The following is a 27,994-nucleotide window of genomic DNA, read 5'->3' on the forward strand; positions in this document are numbered from 1 at the left end:
CTCTATATTGGCCTGAAATTCAAGCCACATATAATAAGCCCTGCCATATTTTCCTCATAAGTTATCAGTTTCAGATTCATACGGATAACATTGTTTCCAAGCTTATACTTTGAATTGAATGTCCATATAATAACCTCCATCCATCCATCATTCCTCTGCTTTGGAATCCAATTAGCATCATGTAGATTTGATGCGGATGGGGATCTAAAATAAATTATTTTTCTCTCTTTGTTTCTACGGTTGAGTAGATCCTGTACTTTGATCGGACAATGCAGCCCGCGACAATTTTCTGAAAGCTTGAATACAAGGCAACACGCATATTCAGTGAATGGTGACAACATTCTACTTTCAATCCTGTACTTGATTCTAAATACTTGTTGTGGCAGAAGCTCAATCACATTTCGAAATCTGCACATATGTTTCTTGTAACTAAATACTTCTTTTAGACAAATATATTTCTTTTGAGAACAGAGAAAGCAAAATTGACAATTTTTTTTATTATTTTTTAGCAGTAGCAACATTGATACTTAGAATGAAGATACGTAATTAAACTTGTTCAACGAGCAAACCTCGACTCAGATGAGCGCTTCAAACTAAAAGGCTTCAGTTTAGGAGAATTGTACAAAACCTCCTCTGCAGAAAGCATAAGATATTTCTTTCCATTTATTTCGAGTAACCAAGCCTGTTTATTTAAACAACTAAAAATGTTTATTACCATGACAAATTGACCACAAGGATTACTACTATTATGATTCTTCAAAAGACAGAACATAATATAAAAACATAGGAGGACCTTTTCATCCTCTACATCATTGTTAGTTGGAATTTGATGCACCTGGTCTATCAAGTTTGACATTTGAATTTGTTGGACTTCCTTTTGATTCTCAATATCCCTCATGTTGCACCTGATGGTAAGATCTTGTTATTAACTTTGTAATTTTGAACATAAATTTATTGCACATTCAGTTACCTCTATTTCAAAATAATACAGAAACATAGGTAAAAGTATACGGATGAGGTTTTTCACTATTCAGCTACCCTACAGAGTAAGTATTTTACTCAGATGTACGCGGCCTAACCAAATTATCACGTGACCGTTTCCGACCGTTTCCCTGGCCACCTTAAGATATATTACTGGCAATGTTTAAACCTGAGACCTCTTGTGAGGATATCAGGACCCCTACCACTAGGCTACCTTGAGCTGGTTAATAACATAAACAAAGTCGAAGAGTAATTCAAACTTGCATTTTCAATGGCTCGAAACTCAATGCCTTGAACATAGATGGCAGAATTTCCACAATAGTATCGTGAAAAACTCTCAAGTAGAACCGCAAAATCAATATCGTCATTGTCATTCAAGAACCAAAACAATTCAGTCATCATCCACTCGTCGTCTCTCCAAGTTGCGAAATATGAATGCAAAGTTTCACTACCTTGTCTGAAGTTTAGGTTTACATATATAGGATTACTTGATACTTTTCTTGATTCACAAAATTTAAAGATCAAATATGCCCCATAAACGACACCAGGGGATAAAAATTGGTTGTTTGTTGTAATTTGGATCTTTAAATTTGATGTATCCGAAATCTTTGCCACTTTCCGAAACCTGTACATTAAGAACTAGTCTAAATCATTGACCACATAACCTAGATCCATACTTAAATTAAGTTCTTTAACTGATAGAGTTAAGTTTAGGAGATTTGTACAAACCTCCTCCTAGCATGTGTCATTCAATTTATTCAACAATTCATAGGATTAGTCTAAACTTTTTCAGGCTGTAACCAAAATATTTTAAATAAATTTGTTTATGGTTTTTGGTGGATAATCAAGAGCTTAAAATTACAGAAAATATGAAAAATTATACATGATGCATGATCAGCTATCCATGTAACCATCCTCTTAGCATGTCATTCAATTTATTGAGCAATTATTAACTAATATTGTTAGAGGGCGTTACCTTTTGGAAAACGACCTCGTTTCTATATGAGCCTTGTTTCTATATGAGTTTTATTATTTTTGCCCAAAAAAAAAAAAAAAAAAAAGAACTAATATAGGTTGATATTAAATCAGCAAAACTATGAAGAAAGAAAAAAAAAACATATGGATAAATCAGCAACTTACTGGATTCACTTTTCTCAAATGAAGAAAGCAAAAAATACACATGGCGTCCTGTGAGACAGTGATATGTATATATATAGAGACAGAGAGTGAGAGAGAGACCGGACCTTGCATTATGAACAGATCTCCACTTACGGGATTCACTTTTTTCATAAGAAAACATTGTTGCTGATATCATTTTATTTGTTATTCCACTATCACTCATTGTAAACCACTGATGCAAAAAATAAATAAATAAATAAATAAATAAATAAAAAAAGCCAAATCAAATAATGTAGCGACCCCGACAAATCGTCAAGTGACGGCGTCGACTACGTAGGTCCCATTACCTGGTCATAAGTCTTTAGAACAGACGTTTGACCCAAAATATGTCGCATCCATTCAAGTGTAAAGATTGTTTCAAAGTTTACAAAGGTAATTGACCACAAGTTAAGTTACAACGTTATAAGTACAAATGAAAACTATGCGACACAGTTTAAATAAGTTCAAAAGATGCTCCAAAATGCATGTATACTCGACATCCAAGCAAGTATCAAAAGAGTGCGGAAGCATGTATCACTAAGCATTCAAAACCTGAGAAAACATAGGAGAATCTGTCAACGAAAACGTTGGTGAAATCATAGGTTTAGTAAGTATTAAACGTTGTTTTTGTACCACAAGATTTTGTATTTCCATAACGTAGATTATCCAAATCATTTGCATTCCAAAAGTGTTGTTATACGCGAGCACTCAATTATCAAAACTTAACCAACATTACCCCATCACACAGTGCTAGAACCCACACTAAAACACAAAAATATATTTCATCCGCATAACGGTAGCGAACCGTCCGGATGAGGGTTTGTTAAACCCGTATGGCCACACAATATAAGTTCTCGCTTACACCCTGCAAGTGTAACTAATGATAATCGAATTGAGGCATTTTTGTTCTAACTCGCACGTGGAATGTTTGTTTTCACACTTGTGTTCAAAACATAAAAGTAAGTAGTACAAGATGTAACAAAGTATATGTTTTCTCAGCCCACGATTTAAAAGTATAAAAGTTGTTGAAAGGGTGGGACTATGATCTCACCTTGAGCGCAAGAGTTAATAAAGTACTTCAACGAGTAAACGCGTGCAAAGACAAAGCTAATCTCGACCTAAACAAGTAGGTTGTATCAATAACGATAGTCACGAAGGGTCAAAGTTGTTCAATTAGTCCTATGGCTCGACACGACTCGATTATGTAGCATGTGAAGAAAATTGTCAAGTTTCATGCAAGATACAAGTATAGAATCATGTTAGAAAGATTGCATAATTAATTGGTTAAGTTTGACAAAAAGTCAAACTTGGTCGGGTCAAAGTCAACGAAAAAGTCAACATGTTCGGGTCAGGTCCCGGACTATTTTTCTATGCTAATTATTCATATACAAGTGTATTAAAACAAGTTTCATGTGAATCGGAGGTCCGTAGGTCATCAAACATTTCACGTGAAATGGGACGAGGAGGTCAGAATCTGACCAGGTACATCTGCGCGCCGCGCGGGGATGGGGCGCGCCGCGCCACCATCTGTGCAGGTCTGTTTCTGTTTTTCCACAAGTATGCACGAGCCAAAATCAATTCTAACACAACAATTGACCCGCAAACACTTATAATGCCTATCATATATCGTTGGAAAGGTATTTTGACGAGGAATACAACTAAGCACTTATGGTCCAACAATAACATCATTTACAATAGCCGAAATCTCATCAAGCGAACAATAAAAGTCCATTTTCAAAGTTTCAAGTTCATCAATTGCATTTTGAGTTTCGGGAAACCAATTCACACATATGATATGCCGTTTTGAAGGTAATGAAGCATACATTACTACTAAACACTAACAATTAACATTCCATGACATTCAAGCATCCAAAAATTCATGTCAAGAACTATCAAACCCTAGTCAAACATCTCAAAATCAATAATCATGTTTTTGAAGTTTTCTTAATCAACCTACACATCAATTTGAAGCTAATGATGCTAGTAACACATTTAATACATGAACTTTAACAATTTAAACAACTTTTAATCATCCAAAATCAAAGATTAAGCAAGCAATTTTCATATTCAAGCTAGTTACACCAAAAACAACAAATCGAGTATACAAATTACATACACGACATCACAATGAGCCATAGACACTAATTAACACACTTTTAAGTCAAGAACACAAATTTAAAGAAATCTAGTGTTTTAGAAATGTTACCCAAACGAGATGAAGTTGGTACCAAAATGAAGAGGATGAAGAGAGGATCACGAATGTGTAATTTATTTTGTTGTAAGCCTCCTAGATCGAATTTAGATGATGATTGAATGAATTTGGAAATTGGGTGTGTTCTTGCTAGAGAGAAAGAGAGAGAGAGGGAGATGGTTGAATGGTGGTGATTGGGGTGGACTAGGTGACCTAGTCAACTAGTTTGCCCCGTGTCAATTTTAGTCCCTCGAGTTTGTAGTCGGGTGCGGAAAATACCTAAACGGAATATTTTAAAACGCGTATTAAAATCCGATAACGAGAATATTTAGAATGTTAGCTAACGGAGGTTACGAATCTAGATACGAGGAATATTATCTAAAAAGAAAAAGACGGCGTTAAAAAATAATTTAACGGAAAAATGCGGGATGTTACATTATCCACACCTCAAAAGAAATTTCATCCCGAAATTTAGTTGGAAGTAGTAGTCGATATCTCTTACTCGAGACTTAGAGTAGTAACTCTACGAATGAGTGAAGGTACTTTCTTGGACATTCCACGAATCCGGATAGTCGGGGTGTTACGTTGTATTAGGGCTTGGTTTTACGATCCACAAGTTCAGCCGGTTTTTCCTATGAGGAGGAGTTTGTCATCAATAGTTGGTGCATCTAGAAGGATTGCACGTTCCTGTTCCGCAGGACACGTTTCTAAGTTTGTTACACGAAATGTAGGGTAAACGGAAACTTAATTGAGTCGGAAGTTCTAAACGATAGGAAGCGGTTCCAATACGCCCCAAGGTTTCAAAAGGTTCGATATTGCGGATATAGCCTTTCTCGATTTCCCAAAATGGATTACACCTTTCCAAGGTGCGGTTTCTCAATATTACACGGTTACACACTGGGATTTGTGAGGTTTTCATCTAAGTTTGGTATGACTCTTTTGGGCGACTACGGGTCGTCTTGAGCCCTTCTCGGACTTGGATTATCTCAATTGTTGTTTCTTGGATGAGTTAAGATTCGGTGTTTTGTTTGCCACATGCTTTGGTCCAACGAATAGGGGTATGACATTAGCGGTCATATAGGGTTTCGGAAAGTGCGTGTGAACACACGAGTGGTAACTACTGTTGTAAGAGGGATCTACTAAAAGCGACCATGCAAGTTTGAAACATGTCTTTCGAAGACGTAAATCGTTCGTTTGTTCGGTTCGTCTGTTTGTGGGTGGTACGCGGTACTCATGTCTAAGCGGGTCTCCAAGGTTTCTTGTAAAACTAGAGGTGAAACGAGTATTTCGATACAGGATAAATGACGAAGATACACCGTGTTGGAATAGAATTTCTTAAGATATGTTTGAACAAGTCAGTTAGGGTTCGAAAAATGTTCGTTAGGACTATTCACCCTCGTGGCGAATACTAATGTAATATGAGGAGTTTCTCTATCCATGGAGAAATGTTACAAGGAGTTTCCTTAACGGAAATGCGAGCGATGAGGATAGGAGTGAAATGAGGACTTAGAATAGGATGAGCTTGCATCTCGAGGTTGCCATAACGTGCCTCTAGTTGTCAAAAGTTGAAGTCTGAAAGAGAAACGAGATAGTACACGTAGTTGTATAGTTCGGGGTTGAATAATAGTTGGCCGATTATCAGAAACACAAGGGCGTTAAGTCAAAGAAGAGTGAAGTATCGTTGGATTGTGTGTTATCTTAATTTCCAGTAATATCAGACGGTAACGGTGAAATAACAGAGGTATGTAGTGTGGTACGTGATGACGAGAATATTGATCGGATCTACAGTTTAGTATTCGAATTCTTCGTGCAAAATAACGAATTTTAGTTATGTTGATTTTTGAGTCGAGAGAGTATGCCTTTCGGCGTTCAAGTAGAAATATTTCCATGTTTGAGTTCCATCTGTTGCTATACGATTTTTAACTAGAAATGTTGGTGTGAAGAATCAGGCTCAAGGTTCGAACATGGAGAGGTTTAAAGTTTTCCTTAGTGAGTTAACGAGTTTAAAAGTCGTGTAACACGAGAAAAGTCAGAAATGAATCTTCGGTAAAAATAGACGAGATCTAAGATTTTACGAATACAAGTCTGAGTTGGGAGAGTTTCCTGATTACATGTGGCTTGATTTCGAGATTGATTGTAATGTCTTAACCATTAACATCATGGTCTAGAAAATTGGACTTCGTTCAACAGAAATTCTCACTCGGAGAATTTGGTATAGAGTTGCTCTTTTCTCAAAAGTTCGAGCTTAAGATGGTGATGTTGTTCGTTTTCCTTCTTTACTTAAATAAGTTAAGATGTCATCTATAATTACGATAACAGATTTGTCTAGATAAGTTGTATACGTGGTTTAGGAGGTTCATGAATACGGACGGAGTCCTAAATAAATCAAACGGTACTAAGAGAGATTTACAACTAACGTTGCGAGTTCGGAAAAAAAATGTAACATCCCGCGTTTTTCCGTTAAATTTATTTTTAACACCGTCTTTTTTTTTAAATAATATCTTTCGCTATTTAAATTCCCAATTTCCGTTGACTAACGTTTATAATATTCTCGTTATTTAATTATAACACCACTCGTCTACTCGAGCGTTTTTAAAATATTTCGTTTGGTTAATTCCCGCACCCGCTTTGAAACTTGAGGGACTAGTTCCGCCACTTGACCAAAGAGGTGGCTAGTAGTTGACTAGTCAACCACTCACCACCTCCACCCCTCATTCATCCATTTCTTCTTCTTTCTTTCTTTCTTTTTTCTCTCAAGAACACAAACATAAATCATCATCTAAATTCGGATCGGGAAGCAAACTTCAAAACAAATTACATATTTGGAATCCTCTCTTCATCCTCTTCGATTTGGTACCAAATTCATCAAGTTTGGGTAACATTTCTAAAACTCTAGATTTCTATAAATTCGTGTTTTTGACTTGAAATTGTGTTAGTTAGTGTCTATGGCTCGTAGGGATGTCGTGTATGTAATTTGTATGCTCGTTCTTCGTGTTTTGAAAATATGACATGAACACCCAAATGGGTCTAGCTTAATCTTGAGTTTTGGTTGCTCAAATGATGTTATAAGATAAAGTGTATGTGTTAAAAGTGTTAGATACTTCCTTAGCTTCGTTTTGATATGTTGGATGATGAAAAACTAGCTCAATAACATGAAATGTGTTTTTGGTGAATCGATTATCGTTTTGGTAGGAACTTGATGCGGTTGAATGCTAGTTGAGACACTTGTTTGAATGTATGCTAGTTAACTAGTTAAATTGTATGCGTAAATAGCTTCGAAATGGTGTGATGTATGCTAGCGTTTGATTAGTGAATCATAAGTCTCATTTGTGTCGAAATTGATTTTGAAACGATAACGTGGCTAGTGATTTTGACGTAGTAAATGTTTATTGAAACTTGGAATATGCGTCTAGTTGCAATGTATGCGTTATTACCTTCAAAACGGCATATCATTTGTATGTTAAAAGTTCCCGAATCATAAAATACGTTTTACGAACTTGAAACTTTGAAAATGGACTTTTAAATGATCACTTGACGAGAAATCGGTTATGGAAAATGTTGTTTTTGTTTGATGATACATGTTTAGTTGTGTTCCTTGTCAAAAGAGCTTTCCAACGGTATAAGATACGCCTTCTAGTTGTTTACGGTTTGCGTTTTGTGCTAAATTGAATTTTGGATCAAGACTTGAACTTTTGAAACTGACCAGGCACCAGACCACGTTATTTGTCGCGCCGCGGAGCTTTTTGTCGCGCCGTGGCCCAAAGGGTGATTTTAGAACATGTTTTTCAGGCTTTCTGACCTTCAAAATAGGCATTTGTCGCGCCGCGGAGCAATTTGTCGCGCCGCGACAATTGCCTGTTTCATCCGAACTTCAGCAAACTTGTTTTGGCCATAACTTTTTGACCGTAACTCCGTTTTCGATGAATCAAATATCGTTGGAAACGTAATAAGATTTCCTTTCTAATGGTAGGGTTTTGAAATGTCAACTCAAACTTTATTACAATCGTTCTAACATGCTTTTATACTTGTTTCTTGTATGAAACTTGACAACGTGATTCACATGCTATACTTAATCGAGTCGTAACGAGCCATAGGACTAATTGAACACATTTCACCCGACCTTGTGTCGTAACCGGTTAATTGATATAACTTACTTGTTTAGGTCAAGGCTAAGCAACTTTCATGCATACGTTACTTTGTGAAGTACTTTTATACTCGTGCACTCGAGGTGAGATCATAGTCCCACCTTTTCAACAACTTTTTATACTTTTAAATTGTGGGCTGAGAAACATATACTTTGTTACATTTTGTACTACTTACTTTTATACTTTGAACACAAGTACAAGGAAAACAAACATTCCACAGCGAGTTAGAACAAAAATCCTCAATTCGATTATCATTAGTTACACTTGCAGGGTGTAAGCGAGAACTTATATTGTGTGGCCATACGGGTTTGACAAACCCTCATTTCGGACGGTTCGCTACCGTCTACGGATGAAATATATTTTCGAGAATCAGTGTTTGTTCTAGCACTAAGTGATGGGGTATACAATGGGAGGAAACGTTAAGTCTTGATAATTGGGTGCTCGCGAACAATACTTTTGGAATGCAACTTTTGGATGATCAATTTATGGAAATACTAAATCTTGTGGTTCAAAATATAACATTTACTAATACACCTATGATTTCACCAACGTTTTTCGTTGACAGTTTTCTATATGTTTCTCAGGTTCATACATGGCTACTTGATACATGCTTCCGCGTACTTTCATACTTGCTTGGGGTCAAGCATACATGCATACACTCTGATTTCTTGCTTGGAGTCAAGCATACATACATGCATACGCTAGTGATAGCACCTTTGGATTCAAACATGTTGTTTACATACTTACGCTATTTATAGCAACTGTGTTTTTAAACTAATTATGTCGCAAGTTATTTCATTTATACTTTATGACTTTTGTAAACTTAGACTTGTTGTCGAACGGTTTTGTAAACTAAACTTGCAAGTCTTGTACCTTTCAAATGAATGCGACATAATTTTGGTCAAACGAGTCTCATATAGGGACTACGACCACGTAACGGGACCTAAGTTAGCGGCGCCGTCAATGACGATTTGGTCGGGTCGCTACAGATGGTATCAGAGCGTTGGTTGTAGGGAACTAGGACGTGCATTAGTGTGTCTAACAGAGTCGTTAGGACGCATTAGTGAGTCTAGACTACAACCGGATAGTTAGCATTTGCATTCTGGCATACATTTGCTATAGATAGCACTTACTTGACTACTTGTGCATTATACTTGAATCATTCTTAGGCAAACTTTTTAATGGTACCCAACCTTCATCCTACGAACTCGTATTCCGCCACTTTTTGGTAACACACGTGAATTCAAGATTCATACGCGTACGGATGACCGCGACTTCGTTACCTACTCTAGCTCGGGAACTCAAATTTTTTGGTTGTTATCCACCCCGTCTTAGCTTACTATCCATGAGTATTGTAAAGTCACTGTCACTACTCTAGGTGAGTATCGTCATCACTATTTATCGCTACGGTTGCGTACTACTCGCTATCATGACTCGTTACTCTTTTCATATCTAACCACTTTATTGTCTGATTCGAACCGCATTGACGTGAACAATCACTTATACACTTCCCTCGGGGAACGCATCTTTAGAGTTGCACTAATTCTTTCGATTCAATACGAATCATGTTTGAGACGTCGTTACATTTTGTTCATTTTAGATTTTCACGATGACACGAACTTGAACTCATGGAGTGATGTGGGAATGGAAGTATGATTTGGCGTAATATAACGACACTCGATCAACGTGGTTATATTACGGTAAGACATACCAAAGTTCTAGTGACGCGTGATGGTGGTTAGACTCGATCAACCTAAACACCACCATGTGCCATGTACATGACTTCATCTTTTCAGGTTTGGACATCCGAAAACTCCGAGAATATTTATAACAACCATACCGGGGACACACCTTCAATTATTGTCAAATTATATTTATGCTTCCGAATGAATTACCGATTCCATTCGACTTCAACCGTATGTCACACGGGTATACTAGCTCGTCCTCGCGCAGTCTTATTGACTAACTACAATTTACTCGTTATGCTCACATCGGGGAGGGAACTTCTTTTGCATCACCCTCGTACTTCCGGTTCAGGAGGTCCTTATTCTAAATTCCCAATGGAGAGAGACTCTCCACATTATACTAGTATTAACCTCGAGGGTGAATAGTTCCGACGAACGTTTTTCTTTCAGAAACCGAGGAGAACTTGCCCCGACGAACGTTTTTGGAAACCGATAAATCTTCCGCGACGCGAATTTTATTGAGAAACTTGTCCTAACAAACTTGTTCGATATGCCTTAAGGAAATGTACCTCGTTTCGGATCGAGATCCTCGTTTCATTTCTAGACTTACAAAAAGCCTCGGGACCGCGTTTAGACATGAGTACCGCGTACCATCCACAACCCGACGGACCGAACAAACATGCGATTTAAACCTTGGAAACCATAATACAAGTTTGTATTACCAACTTCAAACTTACTTGAGAAAAGTATTTTCCTTTAACCGAATCCTCGTACTACAATGATTTTCATTCGAGTTTTAACGTCACTCCTTTTGAAACCACGTGTGATCGGAAACGTCGTTCTCCTTTGTCGAACCAAGTAAACGATGATCAATTCACCGGGGCCGAGGTTATTCATGAGCAACCGAGAAAATTTGTTCATATTCAGGTAAAACCCTACGCGACTCGTACTCACCAAGAGCTACGCCGATGTTAGACGTAAACATTTCAAATTCCGCGTGGGAAACCGCGTCACGTTAAGAGTCGCACCTTGGAAAGGTGCAATCCGTTTCGGGAAACGTAGGAAGCTAAATCCGCGATATTTTGATCCTTTAAATTCTTGGGGTGTTTTGGACCCGTCGCTAGCCGTTTAGACTTTTCCGACCCATTTTGAGTCTCCGTTTATCCTACATTCGATGTATCAACTCAAAGACGTGTTTTGCGAAACAAGAACTTGTTATCTCCTTTGATGAACTCACTATCGACGATAACCCTCACTTCCTAGGAGGACCGGTTGAAACCATAAATCGTGAAGCCAAACCCTAAAACAACATATGATCCCGACAGTCAAAATTCGTTGAAATACTCAAGGACGTACCTTCACCTATTCGTAGAATTTACAACGCAAGATCTCGAGTAAGATTCAACAACTACTACTTCCAACTAAATTTCGGGACGAAATTTCTTTTGAGTTGTGGATAATGTAACATCCCGCGTTTTTCCGTTAAATTTATTTTTAACACCGTCTTTTTTTTTAAATAATATCTTTCGCTATTTAAATTCCCAATTTCCGTTGACTAACGTTTATAATATTCTCGTTATTTAATTATAACACCACTCGTCTACTCGAGCGTTTTTAAAATATTTCGTTTGGTTAATTCCCGCACCCGCTTTGAAACTTGAGGGACTAGTTCCGCCACTTGACCAAAGAGGTGGCTAGTAGTTGACTAGTCAACCACTCACCACCTCCACCCCTCATTCATCCATTTCTTCTTCTTTCTTTCTTTCTTTTTTCTCTCAAGAACACAAACATAAATCATCATCTAAATTCGGATCGGGAAGCAAACTTCAAAACAAATTACATATTTGGAATCCTCTCTTCATCCTCTTCGATTTGGTACCAAATTCATCAAGTTTGGGTAACATTTCTAAAACTCTAGATTTCTATAAATTCGTGTTTTTGACTTGAAATTGTGTTAGTTAGTGTCTATGGCTCGTAGGGATGTCGTGTATGTAATTTGTATGCTCGTTCTTCGTGTTTTGAAAATATGACATGAACACCCAAATGGGTCTAGCTTAATCTTGAGTTTTGGTTGCTCAAATGATGTTATAAGATAAAGTGTATGTGTTAAAAGTGTTAGATACTTCCTTAGCTTCGTTTTGATATGTTGGATGATGAAAAACTAGCTCAATAACATGAAATGTGTTTTTGGTGAATCGATTATCGTTTTGGTAGGAACTTGATGCGGTTGAATGCTAGTTGAGACACTTGTTTGAATGTATGCTAGTTAACTAGTTAAATTGTATGCGTAAATAGCTTCGAAATGGTGTGATGTATGCTAGCGTTTGATTAGTGAATCATAAGTCTCATTTGTGTCGAAATTGATTTTGAAACGATAACGTGGCTAGTGATTTTGACGTAGTAAATGTTTATTGAAACTTGGAATATGCGTCTAGTTGCAATGTATGCGTTATTACCTTCAAAACGGCATATCATTTGTATGTTAAAAGTTCCCGAATCATAAAATACGTTTTACGAACTTGAAACTTTGAAAATGGACTTTTAAATGATCACTTGACGAGAAATCGGTTATGGAAAATGTTGTTTTTGTTTGATGATACATGTTTAGTTGTGTTCCTTGTCAAAAGAGCTTTCCAACGGTATAAGATACGCCTTCTAGTTGTTTACGGTTTGCGTTTTGTGCTAAATTGAATTTTGGATCAAGACTTGAACTTTTGAAACTGACCAGGCACCAGACCACGTTATTTGTCGCGCCGCGGAGCTTTTTGTCGCGCCGTGGCCCAAAGGGTGATTTTAGAACATGTTTTTCAGGCTTTCTGACCTTCAAAATAGGCATTTGTCGCGCCGCGGAGCAATTTGTCGCGCCGCGACAATTGCCTGTTTCATCCGAACTTCAGCAAACTTGTTTTGGCCATAACTTTTTGACCGTAACTCCGTTTTCGATGAATCAAATATCGTTGGAAACGTAATAAGATTTCCTTTCTAATGGTAGGGTTTTGAAATGTCAACTCAAACTTTATTACAATCGTTCTAACATGCTTTTATACTTGTTTCTTGTATGAAACTTGACAACGTGATTCACATGCTATACTTAATCGAGTCGTAACGAGCCATAGGACTAATTGAACACATTTCACCCGACCTTGTGTCGTAACCGGTTAATTGATATAACTTACTTGTTTAGGTCAAGGCTAAGCAACTTTCATGCATACGTTACTTTGTGAAGTACTTTTATACTCGTGCACTCGAGGTGAGATCATAGTCCCACCTTTTCAACAACTTTTTATACTTTTAAATTGTGGGCTGAGAAACATATACTTTGTTACATTTTGTACTACTTACTTTTATACTTTGAACACAAGTACAAGGAAAACAAACATTCCACAGCGAGTTAGAACAAAAATCCTCAATTCGATTATCATTAGTTACACTTGCAGGGTGTAAGCGAGAACTTATATTGTGTGGCCATACGGGTTTGACAAACCCTCATTTCGGACGGTTCGCTACCGTCTACGGATGAAATATATTTTCGAGAATCAGTGTTTGTTCTAGCACTAAGTGATGGGGTATACAATGGGAGGAAACGTTAAGTCTTGATAATTGGGTGCTCGCGAACAATACTTTTGGAATGCAACTTTTGGATGATCAATTTATGGAAATACTAAATCTTGTGGTTCAAAATATAACATTTACTAATACACCTATGATTTCACCAACGTTTTTCGTTGACAGTTTTCTATATGTTTCTCAGGTTCATACATGGCTACTTGATACATGCTTCCGCGTACTTTCATACTTGCTTGGGGTCAAGCATACATGCATACACTCTGATTTCTTGCTTGGAGTCAAGCATACATACATGCATACGCTAGTGATAGCACCTTTGGATTCAAACATGTTGTTTACATACTTACGCTATTTATAGCAACTGTGTTTTTAAACTAATTATGTCGCAAGTTATTTCATTTATACTTTATGACTTTTGTAAACTTAGACTTGTTGTCGAACGGTTTTGTAAACTAAACTTGCAAGTCTTGTACCTTTCAAATGAATGCGACATAATTTTGGTCAAACGAGTCTCATATAGGGACTACGACCACGTAACGGGACCTAAGTTAGCGGCGCCGTCAATGACGATTTGGTCGGGTCGCTACAAAAAAATGGCTTAGGAGACATCGTCTCCCTTAACCCCCAATTGATGATAACCGGAACGGAGGTCGATTTGGAACATACGGGATTCGTGCAAATAATCATGAGGTCATGGATGCGAGGGAGAGGGTATCGGTTTCCAACCGAAAATTTCTTAGTTCACAATAATCTATACATAAATGTAGGGCAACAATTTCTCCTTAATGAATAGGTTTTGAGTTCCTTAGTTCTATTGGTGTCGAGTTCAATTTCTTAACGTATATCCTCCGATAATATTTATAGGCACACAATATTTTTCCGTTGGTCGCTTAAATCGTCTAAGTAGTATCTAGGGGAAAAAGTGGAATGTAAAGAGCACGAGTCAAAGACTTGGTTAATAAACATCTAGCGGTAATCGAATCGAATAAGTATGAAATATACAGTTTGTTGTGAAGAAACGTACCCGTGACTAGTCCATCATCGTCCCGGGCATCCTAGGTGTCGATGTTGTAAGTTCAACGGCGCGCGTTGGTTTTTGCTTTATTCTTTGGGCATTCATTCCTAAAATGACCCGATTGGCCACATTTGTAGCAAATACTCGGCTTTGGTGCGTCGGGCCCCTTTTGAGTGACGGGGGCGGTACTTCCACAATACTTGGCAATATGACCACTACCTTGGCACCGATGGCAAATTAGCTTGCCACATTCACCAAAATGATGCTTGTGGCATTTGTTGCAAAAAGGTCGTGTCCCGGCATAACTTTTCTTGCCGACGGGGGTGAGAGGTTCCTTGGCAAAGTTGTTGTTGTAGTTGCTCGATTGGGGGGCTTCCCATTTTCTTTTGTTGTCACCCGACTCATCCTCGGCTTTAGGTGCCGGCACTTCAATCTCGTCTACCGTTTCGATCAATTGACGGGCCATATTCAGGGCCTCTTGGTGATTACTGGGTTTGGATGACATTACTCCTTGTTTGATGCTCTTGGGAAGACCATCCATGTAAAGTTCAACCCTTAGAGGTTCGGGGGTCACGAGGTTTGGGCACATCAAGGATAGCTCAGAAAATCGTTGATTATATGCCTTTAGGTCATTCCCGACCGCTTTTAAAGTTCTTAGTTCGTGTTCGAGCTTACGGGTCTCTTCGCGCGGGAAGTATTCGGTGATCATCTTTTTCTTTAAGTCGGCCCATGAGAGAGTGTGAGCTTCATCGATACCCACCGACAGCACATACGTATTCCACCATGTGAGGGCGATACCGGCAAAAGTGTGGGTGGAATATTTGACTTTGTCTTGGTCCCGACAACCGCTTATGCTAAAAACGGCTTCTGTTTGCTCAAACCATCGGGTGAGCACAACCGGTCCTCCGGTCCCATCGAAGGTGTGAGGTTTGCACCCCATGAAAGTTTTGTAGGAGCAACCCTCGTTTGAATTACCGGTTCCATGGTTGTTGTGGTTGTGGTTGTTATTGATGTCAGAGGAGATACTAGCCATAGCCGCACCTATGGCGGTGGCTATTATACGTTGGAGGGCTTGTTCGGGAGTTTCGGGAGGAGCGCGTCGACGAGCCATTGTTCCTTCATGACACAAGAATATCGTTGGTTAGTATTCTAAATAATACTAACCGCGATATGGAATAAAGATAAAGAGAAAATTATCCTTGACTCGCCTTAAATTCTTTATGTCATAATGTCGGAACGTCCATGTGAATCACCGTAATATAATCCCGGAAATTATATTACCTTGATTCTCATGTGCATTTAACATTACTTCATAAAGTCAAGGTGGCGCGCCAACAAAATTTATTAACGTAAGATCAAGATCGAATACGAGTTAGATATGATAGAAGAGTTCGAGTATAAATGCACAAATAGTCAAGTAATTCCTACTTCAGTCTATATGCCGGTTGTAGTCTAGATTCACCTATGTACCCTATGACTCGGGGTGGACACAAATGAACTCTAAATCCCTACAACCAAAGCTCTGATACCACTTGTAGCGACCCCGACAAATCTTCAAGTGACGGCGTCGACTACGTAGGTCCCATTACCTGGTCATAAGTCTTTAGAACAGACGTTTGACCCAAAATATGTCGCATCCATTCAAGTGTAAAGATTGTTTCAAAGTTTACAAAGGTAATTGACCACAAGTTAAGTTACAACGTTATAAGTACAAATGAAAACTATGCGACACAGTTTAAATAAGTTCAAAAGATGCTCCAAAATGCATGTATACTCGACATCCAAGCAAGTATCAAAAGAGTGCGGAAGCATGTATCACTAAGCATTCAAAACCTGAGAAAACATAGAAGAATCTGTCAACGAAAACGTTGGTGAAATCATAGGTTTAGTAAGTATTAAACGTTGTTTTTGTACCACAAGATTTTGTATTTCCATAACGTAGATTATCCAAATCATTTGCATTCCAAAAGTGTTGTTATACGCGAGCACTCAATTATCAAAACTTAACCAACGTTACCCCATCACATAGTGCTAGAACCCACACTAAAACACAAAAATATATTTCATCCGCATAACGGTAGCGAACCGTCCGGATGAGGGTTTGTTAAACCCGTATGGCCACACAATATAAGTTCTCGCTTACACCCTGCAAGTGTAACTAATGATAATCGAATTGAGGCATTTTTGTTCTAACTCGCACGTGGAATGTTTGTTTTCACACTTGTGTTCAAAACATAAAAGTAAGTAGTACAAGATGTAACAAAGTATATGTTTTCTCAGCCCACGATTTAAAAGTATAAAAGTTGTTGAAAGGGTGGGACTATGATCTCACCTTGAGCGCAAGAGTTAATAAAGTACTTCAACGAGTAAACGCGTGCAAAGACAAAGCTAATCTCGACCTAAACAAGTAGGTTGTATCAATAACGATAGTCACGAAGGGTCAAAGTTGTTCAATTAGTCCTATGGCTCGACACGACTCGATTATGTAGCATGTGAAGAAAATTGTCAAGTTTCATGCAAGATACAAGTATAGAATCATGTTAGAAAGATTGCATAATTAATTGGTTAAGTTTGACAAAAAGTCAAACTTGGTCGGGTCAAAGTCAACGAAAAAGTCAACATGTTCGGGTCAGGTCCCGGACTATTTTTCTATGCTAATTATTCATATACAAGTGTATTAAAACAAGTTTCATGTGAATCGGAGGTCCGTAGGTCATCAAACATTTCACGTGAAATGGGACGAGGAGGTCAGAATCTGACCAGGTACATCTGCGCGCCGCGCGGGGATGGGGCGCGCCGCGCCACCATCTGTGCAGGTCTGTTTCTGTTTTTCCACAAGTATGCACGAGCCAAAATCAATTCTAACACAACAATTGACCCGCAAACACTTATAATGCCTATCATATATCGTTGGAAAGGTATTTTGACGAGGAATACAACTAAGCACTTATGGTCCAACAATAACATCATTTACAATAGCCGAAATCTCATCAAGCGAACAATAAAAGTCCATTTTCAAAGTTTCAAGTTCATCAATTGCATTTTGAGTTTCGGGAAACCAATTCACACATATGATATGCCGTTTTGAAGGTAATGAAGCATACATTACTACTAAACACTAACAATTAACATTCCATGACATTCAAGCATCCAAAAATTCATGTCAAGAACTATCAAACCCTAGTCAAACATCTCAAAATCAATAATCATGTTTTTGAAGTTTTCTTAATCAACCTACACATCAATTTGAAGCTAATGATGCTAGTAACACATTTAATACATGAACTTTAACAATTTAAACAACTTTTAATCATCCAAAATCAAAGATTAAGCAAGCAATTTTCATATTCAAGCTAGTTACACCAAAAACAACAAATCGAGTATACAAATTACATACACGACATCACAATGAGCCATAGACACTAATTAACACACTTTTAAGTCAAGAACACAAATTTAAAGAAATCTAGTGTTTTAGAAATGTTACCCAAACGAGATGAAGTTGGTACCAAAATGAAGAGGATGAAGAGAGGATCACGAATGTGTAATTTATTTTGTTGTAAGCCTCCTAGATCGAATTTAGATGATGATTGAATGAATTTGGAAATTGGGTGTGTTCTTGCTAGAGAGAAAGAGAGAGAGAGAGGGAGATGGTTGAATGGTGGTGATTGGGGTGGACTAGGTGACCTAGTCAACTAGTTTGCCCCGTGTCAATTTTAGTCCCTCGAGTTTGTAGTCGGGTGCGGAAAATACCTAAACGAAATATTTTAAAACGCGTATTAAAATCCGATAACGAGAATATTTAGAATGTTAGCTAACGGAGGTTACGAATCTAGATACGAGGAATATTATCTAAAAAGAAAAAGACGGCGTTAAAAAATAATTTAACGGAAAAATGCGGGATGTTACATTATCCACACCTCAAAAGAAATTTCGTCCCGAAATTTAGTTGGAAGTAGTAGTCGATATCTCTTACTCGAGACTTAGAGTAGTAACTCTACGAATGAGTGAAGGTACTTTCTTGGACATTCCACGAATCCGGATAGTCGGGGTGTTACGTTGTATTAGGGCTTGGTTTTACGATCCACAAGTTCAGCCGGTTTTTCCTATGAGGAGGAGTTTGTCATCAATAGTTGGTGCATCTAGAAGGATTGCACGTTCCTGTTCCGCAGGACACGTTTCTAAGTTTGTTACACGAAATGTAGGGTAAACGGAAACTTAATTGAGTCGGAAGTTCTAAACGATAGGAAGCGGTTCCAATACGCCCCAAGGTTTCAAAAGGTTCGATATTGCGGATATAGCCTTTCTCGATTTCCCAAAATGGATTACACCTTTCCAAGGTGCGGTTTCTCAATATTACACGGTTACACACTGGGATTTGTGAGGTTTTCATCTAAGTTTGGTATGACTCTTTTGGGCGACTACGGGTCGTCTCGAGCCCTTCTCGGACTTGGATTATCTCAATTGTTGTTTCTTGGATGAGTTAAGATTCGGTGTTTTGTTTGCCACATGCTTTGGTCCAACGAATAGGGGTATGACATTAGCGGTCATATAGGGTTTCGGAAAGTGCGTGTGAACACACGAGTGGTAACTACTGTTGTAAGAGGGATCTACTAAAAGCGACCATGCAAGTTTGAAACATGTCTTTCGAAGACGTAAATCGTTCGTTTGTTCGGTTCGTCTGTTTGTGGGTGGTACGCGGTACTCATGTCTAAGCGGGTCTCCAAGGTTTCTTGTAAAACTAGAGGTGAAACGAGTATTTCGATACAGGATAAATGACGAAGATACACCGTGTTGGAATAGAATTTCTTAAGATATGTTTGAACAAGTCAGTTAGGGTTCGAAAAATGTTCGTTAGGACTATTCACCCTCGTGGCGAATACTAATGTAATATGAGGAGTTTCTCTATCCATGGAGAAATGTTACAAGGAGTTTCCTTAACGGAAATGCGAGCGATGAGGATAGGAGTGAAATGAGGACTTAGAATAGGATGAGCTTGCATCTCGAGGTTGCCATAACGTGCCTCTAGTTGTCAAAAGTTGAAGTCTGAAAGAGAAACGAGATAGTACACGTAGTTGTATAGTTCGGGGTTGAATAATAGTTGGCCGATTATCAGAAACACAAGGGCGTTAAGTCAAAGAAGAGTGAAGTATCGTTGGATTGTGTGTTATCTTAATTTCCAGTAATATCAGACGGTAACGGTGAAATAACAGAGGTATGTAGTGTGGTACGTGATGACGAGAATATTGATCGGATCTACAGTTTAGTATTCGAATTCTTCGTGCAAAATAACGAATTTTAGTTATGTTGATTTTTGAGTCAAGAGAGTATGCCTTTCGGCGTTCAAGTAGAAATATTTCCATGTTTGAGTTCCATCTGTTGCTATACGATTTTTAACTAGAAATTTTGGTGTGAAGAATCAGGCTCAAGGTTCGAACACGGAGAGGTTTAAAGTTTTCCTTAGTGAGTTAACGAGTTTAAAAGTCGTGTAACACGAGAAAAGTCAGAAATGAATCTTCGGTAAAAATAGACGAGATCTAAGATTTTACGAATACAAGTCTGAGTTGGGAGAGTTTCCTGATTACATGTGGCTTGATTTCGAGATTGATTGTAATGTCTTAACCATTAACATCATGGTCTAGAAAATTGGACTTCGTTCAACAGAAATTCTCACTCGGAGAATTTGGTATAGAGTTGCTCTTTTCTCAAAAGTTCGAGCTTAAGATGGTGATGTTGTTCGTTTTCCTTCTTTACTTAAATAAGTTAAGATGTCATCTATAATTACGATAACAGATTTGTCTAGATAAGTTGTATACGTGGTTTAGGAGGTTCATGAATACGGACGGAGTCCTAAATAAATCAAACGGTACTAAGAGAGATTTACAACTAACGTTGCGAGTTCGGAAAAAAAAAATGGCTTAGGAGACATCGTCTCCCTTAACCCCCAATTGATGATAACCGGAACGGAGGTCGATTTGGAACATACGGGATTCGTGCAAATAATCATGAGGTCATGGATGCGAGGGAGAGGGTATCGGTTTCCAACCGAAAATTTCTTAGTTCACAATAATCTATACATAAATGTAGGGCAACAATTTCTCCTTAATGAATAGGTTTTGAGTTCCTTAGTTCTATTGGTGTCGAGTTCAATTTCTTAACGTATATCCTCCGATAATATTTATAGGCACACAATATTTTTCCGTTGGTCGCTTAAATCGTCTAAGTAGTATCTAGGGGAAAAAGTGGAATGTAAAGAGCACGAGTCAAAGACTTGGTTAATAAACATCTAGCGGTAATCGAATCGAATAAGTATGAAATATACGGTTTGTTGTGAAGAAACGTACCCGTGACTAGTCCATCATCGTCCCGGGCATCCTAGGTGTCGATGTTGTAAGTTCAACGGCGCGCGTTGGTTTTTGCTTTATTCTTTGGGCATTCATTCCTAAAATGACCCGATTGGCCACATTTGTAGCAAATACTCGGCTTTGGTGCGTCGGGCCCCTTTTGAGTGACGGGGGCGGTACTTCCACAATACTTGGCAATATGACCACTACCTTGGCACCGATGGCAAATTAGCTTGCCACATTCACCAAAATGATGCTTGTGGCATTTGTTGCAAAAAGGTCGTGTCCCGGCATAACTTTTCTTTCCGACGGGGGTGAGAGGTTCCTTGGCAAAGTTGTTGTTGTAGTTGCTCGATTGGGGGGCTTCCCATTTTCTTTTGTTGTCACCCGACTCATCCTCGGCTTTAGGTGCCGGCACTTCAATCTCGTCTACCGTTTCGATCAATTGACGGGCCATATTCAGGGCCTCTTGGTGATTACTGGGTTTGGATGACATTACTCCTTGTTTGATGCTCTTGGGAAGACCATCCATGTAAAGTTCAACCCTTAGAGGTTCGGGGGTCACGAGGTTTGGGCACATCAAGGATAGCTCAGAAAATCGTTGATTATATGCCTTTAGGTCATTCCCGACCGCTTTTAAAGTTCTTAGTTCGTGTTCGAGCTTACGGGTCTCTTCGCGCGGGAAGTATTCGGTGATCATCTTTTTCTTTAAGTCGGCCCATGAGAGAGTGTGAGCTTCATCGATACCCACCGACAGCACATACGTATTCCACCATGTGAGGGCGATACCGGCAAAAGTGTGGGTGGAATATTTGACTTTGTCTTGGTCCCGACAACCGCTTATGCTAAAAACGGCTTCTGTTTGCTCAAACCATCGGGTGAGCACAACCGGTCCTCCGGTCCCATCGAAGGTGTGAGGTTTGCACCCCATGAAAGTTTTGTAGGAGCAACCCTCGTTTGAATTACCGGTTCCATGGTTGTTGTGGTTGTGGTTGTTATTGATGTCGGAGGAGATACTAGCCATAGCCGCACCTATGGCGGTGGCTATTATACGTTGGAGGGCTTGTTCGGGAGTTTCGGGAGGAGCGCGTCGACGAGCCATTGTTCCTTCATGACACAAGAATATCGTTGGTTAGTATTCTAAATAATACTAACCGCGATATGGAATAAAGATAAAGAGAAAATTATCCTTGACTCGCCTTAAATTCTTTATGTCATAATGTCGGAACGTCCATGTGAATCACCGTAATATAATCCCGGAAATTATATTACCTTGATTCTCATGTGCATTTAACATTACTTCATAAAGTCAAGGTGGCGCGTCAACAAAATTTATTAACGTAAGATCAAGATCGAATACGAGTTAGATATGATAGAAGAGTTCGAGTATAAATGCACAAATAGTCAAGTAATTCCTACTTCAGTCTATATGCCGGTTGTAGTCTAGATTCACCTATGTACCCTATGACTCGGGGTGGACACAAATGAACTCTAAATCCCTACAACCAAAGCTCTGATACCACTTGTAGCGACCCCGACAAATCGTCAAGTGACGGCGTCGACTACGTAGGTCCCATTACCCGGTCATAAGTCTTTAGAACATACGTTTGACCCAAAATATGTCGCATCCATTCAAGTGTAAAGATTGTTTCAAAGTTTACAAAGGTAATTGACCACAAGTTAAGTTACAACGTTATAAGTACAAATGAAAACTATGCGACACAGTTTAAATAAGTTCAAAAGATGCTCCAAAATGCATGTATACTCGACATCCAAGCAAGTATCAAAAGAGTGCGGAAGCATGTATCACTAAGCATTCAAAACCTGAGAAAACATAGAAGAATCTGTCAACGAAAACGTTGGTGAAATCATAGGTTTAGTAAGTATTAAACGTTGTTTTTGTACCACAAGATTTTGTATTTCCATAACGTAGATTATCCAAATCATTTGCATTCCAAAAGTGTTGTTATACGCGAGCACTCAATTATCAAAACTTAACCAACGTTACCCCATCACACAGTGCTAGAACCCACACTAAAACACAAAAATATATTTCATCCGCATAACGGTAGCGAACCGTCCGGATGAGGGTTTGTTAAACCCGTATGGCCACACAATATAAGTTCTCGCTTACACCCTGCAAGTGTAACTAATGATAATCGAATTGAGGCATTTTTGTTCTAACTCGCACGTGGAATGTTTGTTTTCACACTTGTGTTCAAAACATAAAAGTAAGTAGTACAAGATGTAACAAAGTATATGTTTTCTCAGCCCACGATTTAAAAGTATAAAAGTTGTTGAAAGGGTGGGACTATGATCTCACCTTGAGCGCAAGAGTTAATAAAGTACTTCAACGAGTAAACGCGTGCAAAGACAAAGCTAATCTCGACCTAAACAAGTAGGTTGTATCAATAACGATAGTCACGAAGGGTCAAAGTTGTTCAATTAGTCCTATGGCTCGACACGACTCGATTATGTAGCATGTGAAGAAAATTGTCAAGTTTCATGCAAGATACAAGTATAGAATCATGTTAGAAAGATTGCATAATTAATTGGTTAAGTTTGACAAAAAGTCAAACTTGGTCGGGTCAAAGTCAACGAAAAAGTCAACATGTTCGGGTCAGGTCCCGGACTATTTTTCTATGCTAATTATTCATATACAAGTGTATTAAAACAAGTTTCATGTGAATCGGAGGTCCGTAGGTCATCAAACATTTCACGTGAAATGGGACGAGGAGGTCAGAATCTGACCAGGTACATCTGCGCGCCGCGCGGGGATGGGGCGCGCCGCGCCACCATCTGTGCAGGTCTGTTTCTGTTTTTCCACAAGTATGCACGAGCCAAAATCAATTCTAACACAACAATTGACCCGCAAACACTTATAATGCCTATCATATATCGTTGGAAAGGTATTTTGACGAGGAATACAACTAAGCACTTATGGTCCAACAATAACATCATTTACAATAGCCGAAATCTCATCAAGCGAACAATAAAAGTCCATTTTCAAAGTTTCAAGTTCATCAATTGCATTTTGAGTTTCGGGAAACCAATTCACACATATGATATGCCGTTTTGAAGGTAATGAAGCATACATTACTACTAAACACTAACAATTAACATTCCATGACATTCAAGCATCCAAAAATTCATGTCAAGAACTATCAAACCCTAGTCAAACATCTCAAAATCAATAATCATGTTTTTGAAGTTTTCTTAATCAACCTACACATCAATTTGAAGCTAATGATGCTAGTAACACATTTAATACATGAACTTTAACAATTTAAACAACTTTTAATCATCCAAAATCAAAGATTAAGCAAGCAATTTTCATATTCAAGCTAGTTACACCAAAAACAACAAATCGAGTATACAAATTACATACACGACATCACAATGAGCCATAGACACTAATTAACACACTTTTAAGTCAAGAACACAAATTTAAAGAAATCTAGTGTTTTAGAAATGTTACCCAAACGAGATGAAGTTGGTACCAAAATGAAGAGGATGAAGAGAGGATCACGAATGTGTAATTTATTTTGTTGTAAGCCTCCTAGATCGAATTTAGATGATGATTGAATGAATTTGGAAATTGGGTGTGTTCTTGCTAGAGAGAAAGAGAGAGAGAGGGAGATGGTTGAATGGTGGTGATTGGGGTGGACTAGGTGACCTAGTCAACTAGTTTGCCCCGTGTCAATTTTAGTCCCTCGAGTTTGTAGTCGGGTGCGGAAAATACCTAAACGGAATATTTTAAAACGCGTATTAAAATCCGATAACGAGAATATTTAGAATGTTAGCTAACGGAGGTTACGAATCTAGATACGAGGAATATTATCTAAAAAGAAAAAGACGGCGTTAAAAAATAATTTAACGGAAAAATGCGGGATGTTACAAATAAATTCTGAATAATTTTTTGTACAAAGATAGTAAATATACATGAAGTGAGAGGTACAAAAATTACTTGTAGATAACAAGCTAATTACCATATTCTCCTTTTGAAGAAGGATTCCATTAGTGAGTTTCTTATGAAGGTCCTTTTTCTTTTCAGTCATATAGTTTTCCGGCGTTTCAAAGGACCGGAATATTTCTTTGTAGTCCTTGGGTAGTTTGGGCTCCCATATTTCATAATCCTCCTATATATTTAGATTTAAAAATTAGATAAATAAATATTAATAGATTCATTTTCTGCTACACATTTTTGCAAAGAAGCCAACTTTTGTCTAAACATGTGAACTTACTTGAAATTCCAATGCTTTTTTAAGTTGTATGACCACCTCACTTGCCTTTGGCCGCTTATAGCCATCGTCATGCAAGCATTTATGCATAATCTCAACAAATGTATTCAATGATTTTGGATCGATTTGTTCCCTGATACACCTAAACACCATCTCATCAATATTTCCTTGCACAAAGTGGTGTTTAGCCAAAGAGGGTAAAGACCGACCGTCGTCCCCACATGCCAATCTTCCGCACAAGAGCTCAAGCAAAATCACACCGAACGAATATATATCCGATTTTTCCGTCAAAAAACCCCGTTTGTATTCAGGATCAAGGTAGCCGAGTGTACCATTAGCATTATCGGTGACATGTTCCATGTCCCGATCTAACGAATCTAATGAACAAAACTCCAAATTAGATATTTTTGCCTTCCAATCACCGGTTAGTAAAATGCTAGTGCTTTTGATGTCTCTATGTACTACTTTCTTTAGTGTTACAATACCTCCATGAAGGAACTCCAATCCACTTGCAACGTCGATGCATATCTTTAGCCGTATCATCCACGTAAGACTAGCATCGTCCAAATACATATCAAGACTTTTGTTAGTTGCATGCTCATAAATAATGATCTTTTCATTCATTTCGTTGCAATAGCCTACGAGACCAACGATATTCTCATGCTTAAGCTTGAAAAGAACGTCAAGTTCTGTCTGAAATCGTTTATCTCCTTTACCGGACTTACTATCCCACCGCTTTGCAACAATTGTGATATGCCTATTAGCATGTGAGAGCTCTCCTCTATACGCCTTCCAATATCTTCCACTTCCGACATAATTCTTTTTATTGAAGTTATTTGTGACCATTTCTATATCTTTAAGTGAAATTTGAAGACTTTCCAACAGGTTTTCCTGTCAGTTATGAGACATTCAATCAAATCCATTATTCATGTTAAATTTTGGCCCTACATTGAAGCATGTATGTTGAATGTACCAACAAGAAAGTAGTTAAAAAATACACAGATTTAGCAATCATAACTCAGTAGATCCATAAACTTATAAGTTATTAACATATGTAATTTATGCAATTCTATACATCTAAAGTTCTAGTTTCTGAAATAAAAAAGAAAAAACAATTAATAAAAAAAATTGAAACTAATATGGCAATAAATCCCATGTTAATATCATACTAATAAGACAATAAATCCAACATGTCCTTTATATCGTTAATCTCAGAGTTTATATATAATACTTACAATTGGTGATAACAAATATAAATAGAAGAAAGCAGTATTATTATGAAAATGTCAACTTACTTGAAAGTTTAATGCTATCTCAAGCTCCTTGATAACAATTGCCATTGTTGGGCGCTTTGCATGAACTTCTTCCAAACATTGATGGGCAATTTTTGTGAAAGTGTCCAAAGAATCTTGATTAGGTCCTTTATTTGAAGAACAAATGTCGTCATAAGTTTCTTCCTTTAGCTTAGGATCTATCATTTTTTGTAATGTTCCATCATTGAAGCATTGGAGCACAATATGTGCAAGCCCTTTATCGTTTTCGACTAGGTAAACCGGATCATATGCCACTCTCCCACAAAAGATCTCAAAAAGAACCACTCCAAAAGAATAGATATCTGATTCGATTTTGAGTTTGCCCGTCTTTTCATATTCCGGGCCCAGATACACTTTCGTGCATGCGCTCTTATCTGTAACGTGAGTGTTTGCACCGTGGTTTGTTGACAATAATTTCGAGATCCCAAAGTAACTGATCTTCGTCTCCCGATTATCGCCTATCAGAATGTTAGCACTCTTTATGTCACCATGCACTATCTTTCGTTGGTCGCCCATCTTGGTGTGAAGGTGATCGAGCCCGCGCGCGATCTCAAGGCACATGTGCAAACGTTCTGTCCATGTAAATGTTTTCAAGTTATCAACTCTTGTCAAATAATCGTCAAGGGTTTTATGAAAAGCGTGCTCGTAAATGAGGATCATTTCATCACCTTCGTCACAAAATCCAAGAAGAGAGACAATGTTGGGATGCTTATAACTACTACGCATTTCAATTTCTTTATAATACTTTTCTTTTCCTTTCCCATTTTCTCTACCTGACATACGTTTTATAGCTACGGTGTTCTGTGTATCGGTGAATTCACCCGTGTTCTTCCCTTCAAATGGCAACAAACTTCTAATGTGAAAATCAACTAATTCAGCTATGTACACCACACCATTTGCATCTGACTCTATGCAGTATGTTTCAGAAAAGTTGTCGGTAGCCGATACCACGTCACTTAGCTGAAACCTTGAGAGTATCATCGTTTCCCCCTGAAACATTGTGTGTTTAATAAAGGAGAATTTCAGCTTCTATCCATAACCATGTCATAAAGGATGATATTGAAAAGGGATTAGTGTTATGTGTGTTCAACTTCATTTTGGCCTATTGTATATGGTATGTAACCTACAGCCAGGGACGGAATATAGTGAAGACGAGTAGGGGTACCCGCCCCATCTGAATTTAAAAAAAGTGATACACGAAAAAAATTATTAAAAAATAAGGTTTCTATTAGTCTTTACCCTCTGTCAATGAAAAATTTATTAGGTTTGGGCAACCACCCCATCTATAGTCGGGTTCTAGTTCCGCCACTACCGAGAGCTTATTCATCCAGTAGCCGGTATTATAGATGACTTG

General features: G+C 38.2%; 1 protein-coding gene across 1 annotated transcript; it reads right to left on the reverse strand.

Annotated features, from left to right (window-relative positions):
* Positions 1-2: 2 nt before the first annotated feature.
* Positions 3-27,984, reverse strand: LOC139875610 (uncharacterized). The gene is made up of 9 exons (XM_071862936.1): positions 27,880-27,984; positions 26,623-27,630; positions 25,331-26,218; positions 24,965-25,225; positions 2,226-2,332; positions 1,196-1,606; positions 794-905; positions 570-682; positions 3-408 (listed from the first exon to the last, which is right to left on the reverse strand). Exons 2-9 carry the CDS (start codon positions 27,619-27,621, stop codon positions 3-5), a joined length of 3,297 nt encoding a protein of 1,098 aa, XP_071719037.1. The 5' UTR covers positions 27,622-27,630; positions 27,880-27,984.
* Between the last annotated feature and the right edge of the window lie 10 nt (positions 27,985-27,994).

This window comes from Rutidosis leptorrhynchoides, chromosome 11 (genome assembly GCF_046630445.1).
Source record: "Rutidosis leptorrhynchoides isolate AG116_Rl617_1_P2 chromosome 11, CSIRO_AGI_Rlap_v1, whole genome shotgun sequence".
In the NCBI taxonomy this organism is placed as follows: domain Eukaryota; kingdom Viridiplantae; phylum Streptophyta; class Magnoliopsida; order Asterales; family Asteraceae; genus Rutidosis; species Rutidosis leptorrhynchoides.

Excerpts from the sequence above, each read along its gene's own strand:
- LOC139875610 (XM_071862936.1), bottom strand. The coding sequence starts at position 27,621 with ATGATACTCTCAAGGTTTCAGCTAAGTGACGTGGTATCGGCTACCGAC. Across the intron at positions 26,219-26,622 it reads AGATAGCATTAAACTTTCAA|GAAAACCTGTTGGAAAGTCT; the intron begins GTAAGTTGACAT and ends CATAACTGACAG. Across the intron at positions 2,333-24,964 it reads GTAACATCCCGCATTTTTCC|TGGTTTACAATGAGTGATAG; the intron begins GTTAAATTATTT and ends TTTTTGCATCAG.